Genomic DNA, 17,097 nt, shown 5'->3' with positions numbered 1-17,097 from the left:
AGTCAGCAGGGAAAACAAATACTATGATCATCATTTCACTCTATGTAGGTTGCCATCAAGAAAGTATTTTTGTATTCAAAGGAGAAAGTTTAATTTCAAAACTTTGTGAAAAGATCTTACCAGAGCAAAATATGTCTTTGTTTTAATATGTGTCATCCCAACTTGTGTGTCATGTGACACTCTCACCCCTATTTCACAATAATACAAGACGACCTGCGCTTCTTTGAACTTTCTACAGCAATACTTTAGCAGAAGATGGACTAGAATTTCTGTGGGCAGTCTGTTTTTCAATTTGTTGCCTTCTAAGTGATCTGCCAATGAAAAACATGCCTATCTTGTCATCCAGAGAAAATGGCCCTGACACAAGAAAGCTGGGGTGCTGCATGGGATACACTTCTGCTCCAATGTGGAGATGTGATGCTTACTGCACAAAACATTTCTCTATCTTTGTAATAAAAAAGTGTGTGTGTGTGTGTGTGTGTGTGTTTGTGTGTGTGTGTGTGTGTGTGTGTGTGTGTGTGAGAGAGAGAGAGAGAGAGAGAGAGAGAGAGAGAGAGAGAGAGAGAGGGAGAGGGGGGGGGGAAATGTGGAGAGGGAGAGGGGGGGGGTTGCCCTTGTTCAGGATGTAGTAATTAAACACCATCCCTTGCACACCATTGCACCTGTTTTGCTAAATGTGTATATATAAGATTTCAATACCAAGTATTGAATTGCTTCTGGTAATAAGACATTATCCCCACCACCACCACCACCACCACCACCACCACTCAAACTCCAGCATTTAGAATTTTGTATCTGTTAGAATTCAGAAAAACCTACCTGTAGGGTCAGGTATGTACTGTATTTTCACATAGTTGTTCAAATATTTTGACTTGTTTCATGAATTATTTCTCAGTTTGGCCTTGTGGTTTAAATTTTACTTTCTCTTTATTTCAGTGGCCTTGTACCATTGCACAATGCTTGCTCTTATGGGCATTTTGAAGTAACAGAAATGCTCATAAAACATGGGGCAAATGTTAATGCAATGGATCTCTGGCAGTTCACTCCATTACATGAAGCTGCATCTAAGTCTCGTGTAGAAGTCTGCTCCCTGCTCCTTAGTGAAGGAGCTGATCCGACACTCCTGAACTGCCACTCAAAATCTGCTATTGATGTAGCTCCTACAAGAGAACTTCAGGAACGACTATCTTGTAAGTTAAAAACAAATTTATTTAAGATAATTGTCAGTGTAATGTTTCCAAATGTATGAGTAAATGTGATGTTTTAGCACACCATTGTGTGTGTGTGTGTGTGTGTGTGTGAGAGAGAGAGAGAGAGAGAGAGAGAGAGAGAGAGAGAGAGAGAGATGACAGAATAGGGTATTGAATATAAATAAAATTATTATCCAGCTGAGAGATAGCAATATTGTTTCTGTTATCTTAAATTTTAAAATGAAACTCATGTGTGAAATGAGAGAAAGTAAAATAATAAAGCAGTTGAGAGGGTGGTGACAAAACTGTGCTTATGTAACAATTACATGATTATTGTTTGGTGTATTATGGTGTGTACAGTTTGTGTCCCGTATTCTTATGGAAGATAATATGGATCAAAGACAGAACAAAATGTTCTGTAAACTAAAATTCAAATATGAATACTTGTTGAGATATGTGCATTATGACCTACAATAGTCATCTGTCTTTCTTACATATTCTTCAGCCCTCCTGAAAGAATAAAGAGTACACCTGGCTTCCGTCATATTTGATAACACGCATTGTAACGTGAGCATGTTGTACATTGGTTGTGGCATATACCAATGCCTTCAAATGTCCCAATACCCAAAAATCTAAGGAATTAAGATCAAGTAAAGAGGATGACCATTCTACTGGACCACCTCAACTAATCCATTGCTCATTAAACACTTTTATTAAGTACTGTTGTACAGGGCTTAGAAAATTGAATAGTACCCTATTGTGTATAAAGCACAAGTTTTTGCCCCGGTTCAGAAAAATCGTAAATCTTTGGCTCCATATACCCTACCAGGCCTTGTAACACACAAAATATGAATAACATTAATTCTGTCTAGTGGCTGTTCTACTTATCACACACCGAGCGAGGTGGCGCAGTGGTTAGCACACTGGACTCGCATTCGGGAGGACGACGGTTCAATCCCGTCTCCGGCCATCCTGATTTAGGTTTTCCGTGATTTCCCTAAATCGTTTCAGGCAAATTCCGGGATGGTTCCTTTGAAAGGGCACGGCCGATTTCCTTCCCAATCCTTCCCTAACCCGAGCTTGCGCTCCGTCTCTAATGACCTCGTTGTCGACGGGACGTTAAACACTAACCACCACCCAACTTATCACACATAACAGCAACTCATCCTGAGACACTAAGGAATAATAAATATTGTAATGGACGGTGTATGTGGGGGAGGGGGGGGGGGTGGGAGGAGGAGGGGGAAGGGAGGGGAGATGAAGCTCATAGACCCGAGATCCAATTTTGGCTAAGTAAACAGATCGAAGTGGATGTAGATTGCAGCAGTTCCACAGAGATGGAAGATGATTGCACAGGTTAGACTAGTGTGGAGCTGCATCAAACCAGTCTTTGGGTTGAAAGCTGCCACCACCACTATCACTACCACTATAGTATTGGCTGTGCTAGAGTTTGGTTAATGCCTTCAGCAGAACCAGTTCTTCATACCATTGTTTCAGAATCATCATGTGTACTTCCAAAACTCACTGCTCCATATCCAGTGTGTGAACTGTGTGAGATCTGCTGCAATCTTTTATCTTCATTGTGAATGGTCCCACAACTGCAAGTCACAGAAACAATCTACAGATCATTTTTTCAGATGAAATGTGCAGATGAGGATGACTTTCTGTCTATGTGAGACGAGCCTGTGTGTTAACCCTTTTGAGGATTGGGCAGCTAGGGTGTAGTTTAGCTGTCTAGTACTGTGGTTTTTTTTTTTTTAATTTATTTTTATTTTTTATTTTTTTAAAGCAGGTTCTACTGCATACAACTTAAGTTAGTCTATTACATTTTGAAAAGAGTGTTTTTCTGATGAAATACTGCAAAGAAACACCTTTCTTGTATTGATATATAGTTTTCACAGCAGCATTAATTCCCCCGCCTCTCCAAATGCAGGTAGTATTAGAAGTTGTTGGTACCAAAAATAAAACTGTTGAAAATGTAGTTTTTGAAACTGAAATTGCATCGTTATATTTGCCATGGTGTGAAAAATTTCAAAGCATTTTGTAAAATGAAGACATAAGTCACATTCCTCACAATAGTAGCTAGTATCTTTTCTGCCACCTTCCCAGAGACTTGCTTTGCAATGATCTGCACAGACCTGAGATTTTGTGTGAGGCCATTTCGACATTTCTATGTTGTTGTTGTGGTCTTCAGTCCTGAGACTGGTTTGATGCAGCTCTCCATGCTACTCTATCCTGTGCAAGCTCCTTCATCTCCCAGTACCTACTGCAACCTACATCCTTCTGAATCTGCTTAGTGTATTCATCTCTTGGTCTCCCTATACGATTTTTACCCTCCACGGTGCCCTCCAATGCTAAATTTGTGATCCCTTGATGCCTCAAAACACGTCCTACCAACCGATCCCTTCTTCTAGTCAAGTTGTGCCACAAACTTCTCTTCTCCCCAATTCTATTCAATACCTCCTCATTAGTTACATGATCTACCCACCTTATCTTCAGCATTCTTCTGTAGCACCACATTTCTAAAGCTTCTATTCTCTTTTTGTCCAAACTAGTTATCGTCCATGTTTCACTTCCATACATGGCTACACTCCATACAAATACTTTCAGAAACGATTTCCTGACGCTTAAATCTACACTCGATGTTAACAAATTTCTCTTATTCAGAAACGCTTTCCTTGCCATTGCCAGTCTACATTTTATATCCTCTCTACTTCGACCATCATCAGTTATTTTGCTCCCCAAATAGCACAACTCCTTTACTACTTTAAGTGTCTCATTTCCTAATCTAATTCCCTCAGCATCACCTGATTTAATTTGATTACATTCCATTATCCTCGTTTTGCTTTTGTTGATGTTCATCTTATATCCTCCTTTTAAGACACTGTCCATTCCCTTCAACTGCTCTTCCAAGTCCTTTGCTGTCTCTGACAGAATTACAATGTCATCGGCGAACCTCAAAGTTTTTACTTCTTCTCCATGAATTTTAATACCTACTCCGAATTTTTCTTTTGTTTCCTTTACTGCTTGCTCAATATACAGATTGAATAACATCGGGGAGAGGCTACAACCCTGTCTCACTCCCTTCCCAACCACTGCTTCCCTTTCATGCCCCTCGACTCTTATAACTGCCATCTGGTTTCTGTACAAATTATAAATAGCCTTTCGCTCCCTGTATTTTACCCCTGCCACCTTCAGAATTTGAAAGAGAGTATTCCAGTTAACATTGTCAAAAGCTTTCTCTATGTCTACAAATGCTAGAAATGTAGGTTTGCCTTTTCTTAATCTTTCTTCTAAGATAAGTCTTAAGGTTAGTATTGCCTCACGTGTTCCAACATTTCTACGGAATCCAAACTGATCTTCCCCGAGGTCCGCTTCTACCAGTTTTTCCATTCGTCTGTAAAGAATTCGCGTTAGTATTTTGCAGCTGTGACTTATTAAACTGATAGTTCGGTAATTTTCACATCTGTGAACACCTGCTTTCTATGCGATTGGAATTATTATATTCTTCTTGAAGTCTGAGGGTATTTCGCCTGTCTTATACATCTTCCTCACCAGATGGTAGAGGTTTGTCATGAATGGCTCTCCCAAGGCAATCAGTAGTTCCAATGGAATGTTGTCTACTCCCGGGGCCTTGTTTCGACTCAGGTCTTTCAGTGCTCTGTCAAAGTCTTCACGCAGTATCTTATCTCCCATTTCGTCTTCGTCTACATCCTCTTCCATTTCCATAATATTGTCCTCAAGTACATCGCCCTTGTATAAACCCTCTATATAATCCTTCCACCTTTCTGCCTTCCCTTCTTTGCTTAGAACTGGGTTGCCATCTGAGCTCTTGATATTCATACAAGTGGTTCTCTTCTCTCCAAAGGTCTCTTTAATTTTCCTGTAGGCAGTATCTATCTTACCCCTAGTGAGACAAGCCTCTACATCCTTACATTTGTCCTCTAGCCATCCCTGCTTAGCCATTTTGCACTTCCTGTCGATATCATTTTTGAGACGTTTGTATTCCTTTTTGCCTGCCTCATTTACTGCATTTTTATATTTTCTCCTTTCATCCATTAAATTCAATATTTCTTCTGTTACCCAAGGATTTCTATTAGCCCTCGTCTTTTTACCTACTTGATCGTCTGCTGCCTTCACTACTTCATCCCTCAGAGCTGCCCATTCTTCTTCTACTGTATTTCTTTCCCCCATTCCTGTCAATTGTTCCCTTATGCTCTCCCTGAAACTCTCTACAACCTCTGGTTCTTTCAGTTTATCCAGGTCTCATCTCCTTAAATTCTCACCTTTTTGCAGTTTCTTCAGTTTCAATCTGCAGTTCATAACCAATAGATTGTGGTCAGAATCCACATCTGCCCCTGGAAATGTCTTACAGTTTAAAACCTGGTTCCTAAATCTCTGTCTTACCATTATATAATCTATCTGATACCTTTTAGTATCTACAGGATTCTTCCAGGTATACAACCTTCTTTTATGATTTTTGAACCAAGTGTTAGCTATGATTAAGTTATGCTCTGTGCAAAATTCTACAAGGCGGCTTCCTCTTTCATTTCTTCCCCCCCCCAATCCATATTCACCTACTATGTTTCCTTCTCTCCCTTTTCCTACTGACGAATTCCAGTCACCCATGACTATTAAATTTTCGTCTCCCTTCACTACCTGAATAATTTCTTTTATCTCATCATACATTCCATCTATTTCTTCATCATCTGCAGAGCTAGTTGGCATATAAACTTGTACTACTGTAGTAGGCATGGGCTTTGTGTCTATCTTGGCCACAATAATGCGTTCACTATGCTGTTTGTAGTAGCTAACCCACACTCCTATTTTTTTATTCATTATTAAACCTACTCCTGCATTACCCCTATTTGATTTTGTATTTATAACCCTGTTATCACCTGACCAAAAGTCTTGTTCCTCCTGCCACCGAACTTCACTAATTCCCACTATATCTAACTTTAACCTATCCATTTCCCTTTTTAAATTTTCTAACCTACCTGCCCGATTAAGGGATCTGACATTCCACGCTCCGATCCGTAGAACGCAAGTTTTGTTTCTCCATATAATGACGTCGTCCTGAGTAGTCCCCGCCCGGAGATCCGAATGGGGGACTATTTTACCTCCGGAATATTTTACCCAAGAGGACGCCATCATTTAACCATACAGTAAATCTGCATGCCTTCGGGAAAAATTACGGCTGTAGTTTCCCCTTGCTTTCAGCCGTTCGCAGTACCAGAACAGCAAGGCCGTTTTGGTTATTGTTACAAGGCCAGATCAGTCAATCATCCAGACTGTTGCCCCTGCAACTACTGAAAAGGCTGCTGCCTTCTTCAGGAACCACATGTTTGTCTGGCCTCTCAACAGATACCCCTCCGTTGTGGTTGCACTTACGGTACGGCCATCTGTATCGCTGAGGCACGCAAGCCTCCCCACCAACGGCAAGGTCCATGGTTCATGGGGGGGGACATTACTATAGATGGAATAAATTTAGGAAAATGTCTTGCACTTACTCTTTTTACAGGTGAACCATTTTGAGTGGAAGTTGATTAACCAGGCCTTTTTTGTTCATCAGAGCCACTGCTAATTCAGTAATGAATTCAACAGGGTGTTTGCTAGTAGGCCTTGACTTTTTATTTAAAAACATAGGAGTTTATGATGAAAATGTGAAAAGAAAGCTTTCTTCCACTACTTTGCTTTGTCTCAAAAAGTTAGTTGCCAATTTGCTATAATCCATTCATCATAAGAGTAAACCTGGTGTAAACAGTGCACTACGTATCCTTCCACATTTGCTAGAACCTGTTTCACGTGGGACTGCAGCCGAGCCGTCTCAAGTACTTTAAAGTACAATAATGAGGGTACGTTTTGTGGTGTGCGCTATGCTCACATCGACTTAGTGATAATACGGGACAATAGCGTTACCAGCACATTTAACTTGGACGGCACTGGCCAGTCAGCTGGTACAACTAGCCTGCAGTGACATGGCCAGCTGCAGTTTAACACGTTAAAAGAGACGAACAGAGGAGCAGTACAACTTCGAATCATGTTTAATTTTTAAGCCGAATGAAATAATACGCTGCAAATCTCCCACAATATGCTCCGTAGACCACTAGACAAAAACTGCAACACGTTATCATTTTTAGGTAACATACTATTGTAGTTATAAACAAGAATAATGAAAATTCCTGACTTAATGACAGGGTAATTTTTCTGCATAAGTTGTGTGTAACGTGAGGGAGTATTCAAGGATTTCACTGTATAGTTAAATACTGGAGACACTGAAGATATTACTTACACTCATTCATCTGGTAATCTCTCAGCTCCTTCCTTATCCGAATCCAAGAAATGCATTTCAGTTCTGGAAGTGTCACCTGCAACGTTGATAACGAGCCTATCGACAACAGAATCCATGAAGCCAACCAAACGCAGCATTTTCTCTTGTTTTATGATGAACCGTTCTATATCCCGCCAGCATTCGGCAGTGATGTGAAAAAGCTGCGTTCGTTAGTTCCAGTATGTCTGGCACTCAGCTGTCTTGTTACTTCTTGGGCTAAATCCCGTAACTTGGCTCCAGATCATCAGTTCTGTTGGGTTCATATTGTAACGGTACAGTAGCAAATGTAAAAATGCAGCATTTGTATGAGTCACTTGATGCTGTGAAAATGATTGATTTTCGTATTTCTACGATACTTACTTACCTCTGTGTTATAAAACAATGGACATAGTCCGAATAAAGAGGATTTGGTTTTTCAATTTAGCCCTACAACATTAAATTGTTTTCTTAATTTAAGCAACTTTTATGAACAGTCTTACATAAAACATCAATAATTACAATTTGTATTTGAAATGGAAGCAGGAATTTCGCGTCCAATATGTAATTAGAAGCAAGAAGACGTGCATTGTTCATAAAAAGTGATGATATTTTATAATTACGGGATTTAGGTATTTCAAACTGAATGAGGGGAAAAAAATAATACTGGGGAGATTTGAATGAATGAACCATTGCCTGAATTTAGTTCTTTTTTCCATTACGCTACCGACTGCACTACACATTCATTGTTGCTTTGTGTCTCAACTGCAACACATACAGCGCTGGTAAAATTCAAAGCCGATTATCCCTATAAATTTATCAAAAATATTTAGAACAGCCTATTTCTCAGCACTTTTTGGCTGTATAAGACATGCGTGTTTCACCACAGAAGAGAAAGCAGCCTCACCCATTTTCATACTGCACATTAACAGTGTGACAATCGGAGCCCAAAGCTGCAGAGGCTGTGACTGTACATGATTTTTCAAATAAAGACTATGTAGCCAAAGTGTGATAAAGAAAAACTTTGATGGCTGTCAATACATTTGAATATCTTAAGTTTCATTTAACGTAATGTAATAATAAGATATCTAATACGTAAGTAGGACATACTTCTAAGAGTGTAACAACACCAGTGTATGTATGCTACGGCTTCTGACCAATCATTGCGTTTGTGTTTGTTTACATCAGGTTTTTTCTTATGAGTTGCTGTAGTTCACACCGGTCTTGTTTTTATTATAATCCAAAATAAAGGTACGTTTCATCTATCATTCCTAATTTTGTTCAGATTTTGACATTGGATGCAGCTGTTTTGTGTATTGTCATCAAGAAAAATACATTCCTAGTGTCTTCCCATAGACAGACAGCAAATGGTCTTGTCTGCAAAAGCAAGGTGAGTAGCAGACAACAATTGATGCATTCTGTGCTGCATGTGACCTGACCTTCTGAGGTGCAGCACGTGGTAACAAGGTGAATGTCAGTGCTATGTAACAACTAACACTCAGTGTTGTCTGTATCCCTTTCCCGACAATACAAATGACAAAATCTGCCATCTGCGTTTTTCATGGTAGTATGAGCATCATAGAGTACCTTTATACAGATGATGGACATAAGACAAACATTACAATACATTAAAAAAGCTGAGAAATGGTGGATGTAAGTCCTACACTGCTCATCTTTTTGGAGTATAATTTGTGCAACATAGCTCCTGTGTCATACATCTCCAAAGTGTTGTTGCCATTAGGTTAAATACAGCAGAAACCAATGACCACCTTTTTGCATGTGAAATAATAGGACTATATGTTACTGTTTACATTGTTCACACTCCACGGAACAATTACTCTTGTTCCGGTACCAGCACAGCTTCGGTGTGATATGTACAGAATGGCTGATACAGGAAATGGTTGTAAGTGCTATGTCCGACTCCAGAATTATTGTTGTAAGTGCTATGTCTGACTCCAGCATCACAGTCACAGGTCTAAGTACAGAGGCAAACACAGCAAGTTAGAAATAAGAATTGACTGTCAACAGGACGACGGGGTACACCATTGAGTTTCTCGACATGAGAAAAATGTCCCACACATCAGCAATGATTTGTTCATGACACATGTTTGGACTTCTAGTTTTGCCAGTTATCATTTCCTGTAAAAATATGAGAAACTTTTTAAAAAACTTTTTATACTTAAAGAAAATCCACTTGTATGAATATGCACATGATTGATTAATTATAATAGAAGTACCCTTTTCATTTCACTGTTCATTGTCAGTCTCCGTAGTTGTCTCCTTCTTGCTTATGACACCCAATAAATGCAAGGCTCTCATTGGAGAAACATTTCCTGTGCCTGTTTCCTTCATTTTGGCAGAAAAAGTACCTGCTTCTGACATAGTACGTGACATCATAGATCATTGCAAGTTGGATCTTTGTTGTTTTACATTCAATTAACATGAACTCTGATAGTAAATTTAAAAGTGAGTATCAGTAAATGAAAACTTTTCTCTTTGTGCAGATAGCATATTTGTGGAGTCATTGATGGCTGTAAATCTCTGATTTTCATTCTAAAGCAGGGCTTCACAGGAAATGTGTTCTACAAGCAGACAATTAGCGCAGGTCTGTAAGCAGCAAGTACTGTACCCTCACCATCATCACAAGGAATAGGGTGGCAATCAGTGTGGAGTGTTGTTTAAATGAGGAAATTAATCCTGAGGGAAATGCTTGGAGAAATATAGAATCTCTCTGTATTCCCTGTTGCATTTTAGATTAGTTACTTCAAAGTGCAGATCAGCATGAATTCGGTTCCAGGCTTTTTCATTTTTCCACGCAGTTGCTCCACAAATGCCAATTTATTTCCTGACGTGATTGGCACTCCGCCTGGAGGCATGTAAATTACTAAATTCCATGGCAGACCTCCATTCTCTACACTTTCTTCATTGCTGCTAGGACTGTGACATCCAGTTTTGTGTAAGTGATATCTACACATAGAGTGCTAAAGACTATGCAAAAAACTCTTTTAAGATTTTGCAAACTGTTTCTGAAGGCCGTCTGGGATAATCTGTGTTGGGCATGTGACTGTCATGTTACCGTACAAAATTGTTGTACCTGAAGTTGACATATATGTTCAGCTGTAACTACCAAGTATTGTTTTATTAAATCATCATCCCTCAAAGGCCACGAGGACTTTGGTAAAATTAGTGAAGTTTTGTAACTCATTTGAGTGACACACACACACACACACACACACACACACACACACACACACACTTGATATTTCTACCTTCTCTTCAGGGAGCTTCCTCTTGAGTTTTAAAACTTTTTGTACACACTCAGATACTTCACATTTTCCATTTTCATATTCTTTGACATGGTAAGATATGTGGTGTCTTTGTAAATTGAATTTCCTGAAAGTATTCAGTGCCTTATGGCACACTAAACATTTTGTCAACCCATCCTTTTGTGCAAAAAGGAAACATTTCTCACCCTGTGGATTGAAATGTGGAGACATTGTCAGTGTTAAGCAATATTGACTCATCATTGCTGCTATAAGATGGCACTGCATTCAAAACTTATTCTTCCCTATTTCACTGTTTGTTGTTCTCCCATGTTGTTGCGATGTCATGATGAACTCACATTTGCTCACTCCCCACTATGCTGCAATTACTCTGTTCGCAAGCAAGAGCATGAGAGGGCATGAGTGTTCGTGTTCAAAATAGACCTTTTAAGCTATGTTCTAAAATGTAAGCTTTCTAACTGTTAAAACTTGCACATTATTTTGTGCAGGAAGTGTGGCAGTGACCTTTGGGTGTTAGTGATGTAGCACGATTACAGTTGAAAATCAGTCAGACCTCAGTGTCTGAAGATGACAGTTGGCGCGTGCGCGCGCGCGTGTGTGTGTGTGTGTGTGTGTGTGTGTGTGTGTGTGTGTGTGTGTGTTCCTAAAACCGATGGAGGACTTTGTCCGATATCCTGGCTTACTTTTAAATAAATGTGCGTGTCTCTCAGTATTTCCTCTATGCGGGGGATAGCAGTTTATTCAAATATAACTTGCGAAAGGTTAGGGAAACCAGTAACATAGCCAATCATCTTTAAGTTTGACATTTTTGTTTTTAATTTGAATGCTATAAGAGTAATTATTTCCATTGTGCAAGGGTCAAAGTATTACTACTGGACTGGCTGACTGAACTTCTATGTCCCAGGCAGCTACCTTCTTTAAGGTGCAAATACTAGTAGTTACAATTGAGAGACATAATTATAAACAAACTTTTAAAAAGTTCTTAAAATACTAGATTGATGCCTACATTTGGAAATGATGTAATGATGATGAAAGTCAAAAAATTATTTTGAACAGTGGAAGTAATTCAGTAAACCTCACTAATTTGGCATTAGCAATAAAATCGGACTGGCTTTTTTTCACAAAGTGAAACAGTGCCTTACTGCCTGGAGTCATTTGCACTAAGCCCATTTATTGTAAAAATGGTGAACCCATCCCCACCCCCCCACCCCCCGCCCTTCCCACCCCATTCACTTCACCTGTGGCTAATAACAAGTAACAAATGTGTCATTGTTCGCCACAAGGATGCAACAAACTCAAAGCCTGTTGCGTTGCTTCGTGAAACCCACACGACAAGTTGTGTTAAATTCTATCTCTGTGTGATCGTTTTAAAATATATTGAGGTGTCACACAGGACTGTAGTGCAGTAACCAGGGTGAGTGTTAGGAGTACTAAAAAATTTTTCAGTTTATAAGAAAAACTCAGTGTGCTTCAGAAAATCTAAGGCGGTGTTTCTGCCCTGGGTTTAAAGAGAGTTTGGCATTAGTAAGCCAGATTTTACGACATCTATAAGGTTAACAATAAAACTTTGGATTTTGTGCTAAACCAAAGTGAACTGATTGGGAAAACAAAACTTTACTACTGGACCAAGCTGACTATTATTGATTGTACTCTGTACACCTGATGCAAGCAACACTGTATCGGAGTTTCTGTATGAGGAGTTGAACTGCAGGTTGCAGCAGAGTGATTTGTAGGTAAATTAGGTCAGACAGTTTTCAAGGATAGTTCAGGATGGTTATTCATAGTCATTAATAGGCACTGTATCACTATCAGAAAAGTGTGGCAAAAGTTTAAGTGCAGATGTTCCAGGTGTTAAATCATTTCCTGAAGAATTATAGACCATTGAGGGAAATTTATTTTTGGTATAGGTCTATAGCCTGGATGAAACTGGCTTGTTTTGGAAATCCATCCCCAGCAATAAAAAGGCCCCCAGGACAGACAGTTCAGCAACTGGACATAAAATAAGAAATCAGTCACTGGTGTTTTGTATGCTAATGCTGATGGTTCATGCGGTTTGAAATCATTGATAGCTGAGAATAAAGTAAAAGTAAAAAGAAAAGTAAAAATGGAATCCAAATGTGCAAAAATGTATTGATTTTGGCAAATGCTCCTGCTCATTCCCCTGATGTGTCTAGTAATGATGGGTGGGTTAAGTGTATGTCTGTTCCTCCATCTTACAGATCAAGAAGTTATTCTTATGCGGAAGCATCTTTATGAGTGCAAGCAACTTGATGAATAAACGTATGGTGTTCTCCATTGGATGTTTTCCACTACTGAAAACAATGGCAAAGGCATTATAGACTCGCATTCAGGAGGACAACTTATCGCACAGGATGAGACGGAAAGACTGATTGTTGCAGGTCAGATTGGAACCCTGAGAACTTAAAGGTGGAAGACAGGGTAATACGCAGGAAAGAGATTGCTGCTTAAACATCATGCATCAGTTAAGTAAGAATGAAAAGCTAAGTGCATTGTACACAACAGAGGTGAAAAATAGTCAGGTAAGACAATGAAAGACGTAGAAAACTAAAACCAAGTAAATAAAAGAGTAGTTACTGTGAAGAAATGCTGAGACTGAAGAAATTAACATAAATTGGGGCCAGATGGGTGGCGAGAACCAAGGACATGATGTAGTGCTAGTTCCCATCTGCAGAGTTCTGAGAAACTGGTGTCAGAATGGAAACAGGCACAGAGGTCACGATTGTCATGTTGTAGAGTATGCTCTGCAACAGGATATTGCATGTTGCCAGTATACACTCTCTGCCTATACCCATTCATCCTAATTGATAATTTGGTGGTAGTCATGCTGATTTAAAAGGCCGAACAGTGTTTACATAACAGCTGCTATATTACATGTACATTTCACAGGTGACTCTCCCTGTGATAGTATGTTTTGCCAGTTACAGGGCTGCTATAGGTGGTGGTAGGAGGGTGCATATGGCAAGTCTTGCAGCGGGGACAGTCACCAGACCAGGGTGGGAGTCACAGAGTAGGGAGGTGGGTACAGAAGGAGCATAGGGTCTGACAAGCATATTGTGGAGATTGGGAGGTCGACAAAAAGCTATTCTAGGTGCGATGGGCAAAATTTCATACAGAATGCATCTCATTTTAGGGCTTGATTTTAGGAAGTCATGGCCCTGTCAAAGTAGCTGGTTAACACACAATATTGAGTCACCAGTGGTGTGCTCTGATGTTGTGTTTTGGAGGGATCAGCAGCAACAGGATTGGATGTGATGGCTTGGGAGATTTGCTTTTGAACTAGACTGGCGGGTGATTACGTGCAGTGAAGACTGAGATGAAAATGGTGGTGTTTTACTGTAAAGAGTCTACATCTGAACAAATACGTTTGCCTCGGATGCCAATGCTGTATGAGAGGGAACGTTTGACATGGTAAGGATGGCAACCGTCAAAATGTAAGGACTGTTGTTTTTTGGTAGGTTTAATGTGGACAGAAGTGTGTAGCTGGTCTCCGGTAAAGACGAGATTGACATGGGATTCTGAATAGGACCATGTGAAATTTAATTGGGAGAAGGATTCAGGGATTCCAGGGATCTTAACTGGTCAGCCTCACCATGAGTCCATACGGTAAAAATGTCTTCAATATATCTAAAGCAAACCAGGGGCTGAAAACTTACGGATCCCAGGAAAGCCCCCTCCAAGTGACCCATGAAAAGGTTGGCATAGGAAGGAGCCATCCTGGTTCCCATGGCTGTACACCTGATCTGTTTGCATGTCTGCCCCTCAGAAATGTAGTAGTTGTTGGTAAGTATAAGGTTGATTAAAGTGAGTAGGAAGGATGTCATAGGTTTGGAATCAGGTGGGCACTGACTGAGGAAATTGTTCAGCAACAAACAGACCATGTACGTGGGGGATGTTCCTATAGAGGGAAGTGGCATCAGTAATGACAAGCAAGTTGTGTGGTGGGAGTGAGATGGGCATGGATTTCAGACGATCAATGAGATGGTTGGTATTTTTTATGTAGGACAGAAGTTTTTGTACTATGGGTTGCAGAAGCTGATCAACTAAGGCAGATATACAGGGTGATCAAAAAGTCAGTATAAATTTGAAAAGATGATGTTCTTTACAGGAAATGCTCAATATGTCCACCATAATTCCTCAACAATAGCTGTAGTCGAGGAATAATGTTGTGAACAGCACTGTAAAGCATGTTCAGAGTTATGGTGGGACATTGGCGTCGGATGTTGTCTTTCAGCATCCCTAGAGATGTCGGATGTTCACGATACACTTGCGACTTCAGGTAACCCCAAAGCCAATAATCGTACGGACTGAGGTCTGGGGACCTGGGAGGCCAAGCATGATGAAAGTGGCGGCTGAGCACACGATCATCACCAAAAGACGTGCGCAAGAGATCTTTCATGTGTCTAGCAATACTTTTTTTTTCATTCTAATAAAACCCCATGTCATCCCAAGCATGTGTGTCAATTTTTACCTCTCTATCTACATTATTCCGTGGTTTATTAATTTTTCAAATTAATACTGACTTTTTGATCACCCGGTATGTTCAATGAGTCCTTTGAAGTCAGCAACTATAGGACAGCCAGAATGATTGTGTTTGTGGATGTTAGGAAGAAGGTAAAAAGTGGGAGTTGCTTGATTTGAGTGGGGCGAGGTTTTAAAGGAGGACAGCAGGTCAATTTAAATCACAGGGATTGGATCTTGACAGGATATGCTGTATGTAGGGATATCAGACAGCTGGCGTAGACCTTCACTAACATACTCCTTTAAGTCAAGTACTACAGTGCTGGATCCTTTGCCTGCTGGTGGGATAATGATGGAGTTATCAGCTTTTAGGGAGCGTAGAGCCTGGAGTTCTGCAGAGGACAGTTTGGGGTCATGTTGTAGGGACCTGAGGAAGGGTTATGAAGCAATGCTGGATGTGAGGAATTCTTGGAAGGCTTGGAAGGGATGATTTTGAGGTAGTGCTGGTGGATCAAGTTGCGATTGTGGTTTCAACTGTTCAAGGCTGGGTTCAGTGTCAGGTTTTCTATTGGAAAGGTTTTGTGATTGGATTGCAAAGCAATATTTTCAAGGGATATTATGTGTAAATAAAAGTGGGTCCTTCACCAAAGCAGCATGGTCAAATGCAGGTTTAGGGCTGAAAGTGAGACTGTTAGATAATATAGATAATTCAGGAGGGTAGAGTGAATTAGATGAAAGGTTAAGGACACTGTAGTGTTGTGACTGGTTCTCGTGATTATGTGTTATTCTTGGTCTGGGAGCCAGTGGGTGGTGGCTGTGGGATGTCAAGGACATTGGCTAAGTTTGATTTGTAGGAGAGGACTGGTGGTTGATAGTGTGGCTGTTTTGGGAGCTGCAGAGGGATGGGAAGTGGAACACCACTCTTAAGGTAGTTTAGGAGAAGGTAGGATATCTTTTTGAGGTGGAGTCTGGCATGTTGTCGCAGTTTGAAGTTGGCTTGGCGGATTATACCATCCGAGGAAACACAAGGAACAGATAACTGCAGGATTTTGCAGGAGGAGAGAAGTCTGGTGGAGTGGAAATTGGCTGATGAGGCATATAGGTCACATAGTAGCCAGTTAAGAACAACAGATTGCTGTATTTGGAACTGTAAATGTTTAAACTGTCCAGCATACTAAAAAGATTGCTACTTAATGTAAAGGAAACTCATTAAGTTACAGACAGGCACAACACAATTAAAAGACACTTACATAATTCTTATGGCCACAGCCTACATCAGAGAAAGAGAAACACCCACCATTCATACACACAAGCAAGCACACATCTTGCACATGTGACCGCCAACTGCGCCACCTCAGGCCAGAATGCATGTGTGATGTAAGCAGCAATCCGGAGTGGTCAGTGAAGGTGAAGGGATAGTAGTGTATAGGTGGCGGAAGAGTTGAACGCTGTCCGGCAAAGTGTGCGGGGACTATAATGTCAACAGGCACAGTGTCAGAAGGTTATGGCCACCACCAAAATGTGGCCAAGAGCAGTGTAGGCTATCATGCAGCTGAACATAACATGCTTGATTTATATGGCTGCTTCGCTACCCAAGCCACCTACATCCTCCCCTCCACCACCAGCTCTTCTGAACTGTGCAGATGGTAGATGGTAGTTGGCCTTACAACACACTCTCTGCTCCCATGATTATCCCAACCTCAACCTACAGTAACATACTGCCCCCCCTCCCCCAAACAGTTTCCACCTCCTCTGTCCTGTGATTTCTTCCCCATTCTCATCTCCCAGCCTGTGTGTTTGTCACCCTCTGCCAACGCATCTGCTCAACTTTCCCCAA

The 17,097-nt window shown here is 40.5% G+C and overlaps 1 protein-coding gene across 2 annotated transcripts in view; it reads left to right on the top strand.

The window, feature by feature from the left end:
• LOC124619201 (poly [ADP-ribose] polymerase tankyrase) overlaps positions 1 to 17,097 on the top strand; it is a 301,869-nt gene that overhangs the window by 89,207 nt on the left and 195,565 nt on the right. For both annotated transcript variants that reach the window (XM_047145420.1, XM_047145419.1), the window contains exon 4: positions 937 to 1,190. In XM_047145420.1, the coding sequence (XP_047001376.1) occupies positions 937 to 1,190 (254 nt within the window). The remainder of the gene's footprint in view (positions 1 to 936; positions 1,191 to 17,097) is intronic.

This window comes from Schistocerca americana, chromosome 6 (genome assembly GCF_021461395.2).
Source record: "Schistocerca americana isolate TAMUIC-IGC-003095 chromosome 6, iqSchAmer2.1, whole genome shotgun sequence".
NCBI lineage: Eukaryota > Metazoa > Arthropoda > Insecta > Orthoptera > Acrididae > Schistocerca > Schistocerca americana.
The sequence above is the reverse complement of the archived record's forward strand: the minus strand, read 5'-3'. Positions and strand labels throughout refer to the sequence as shown.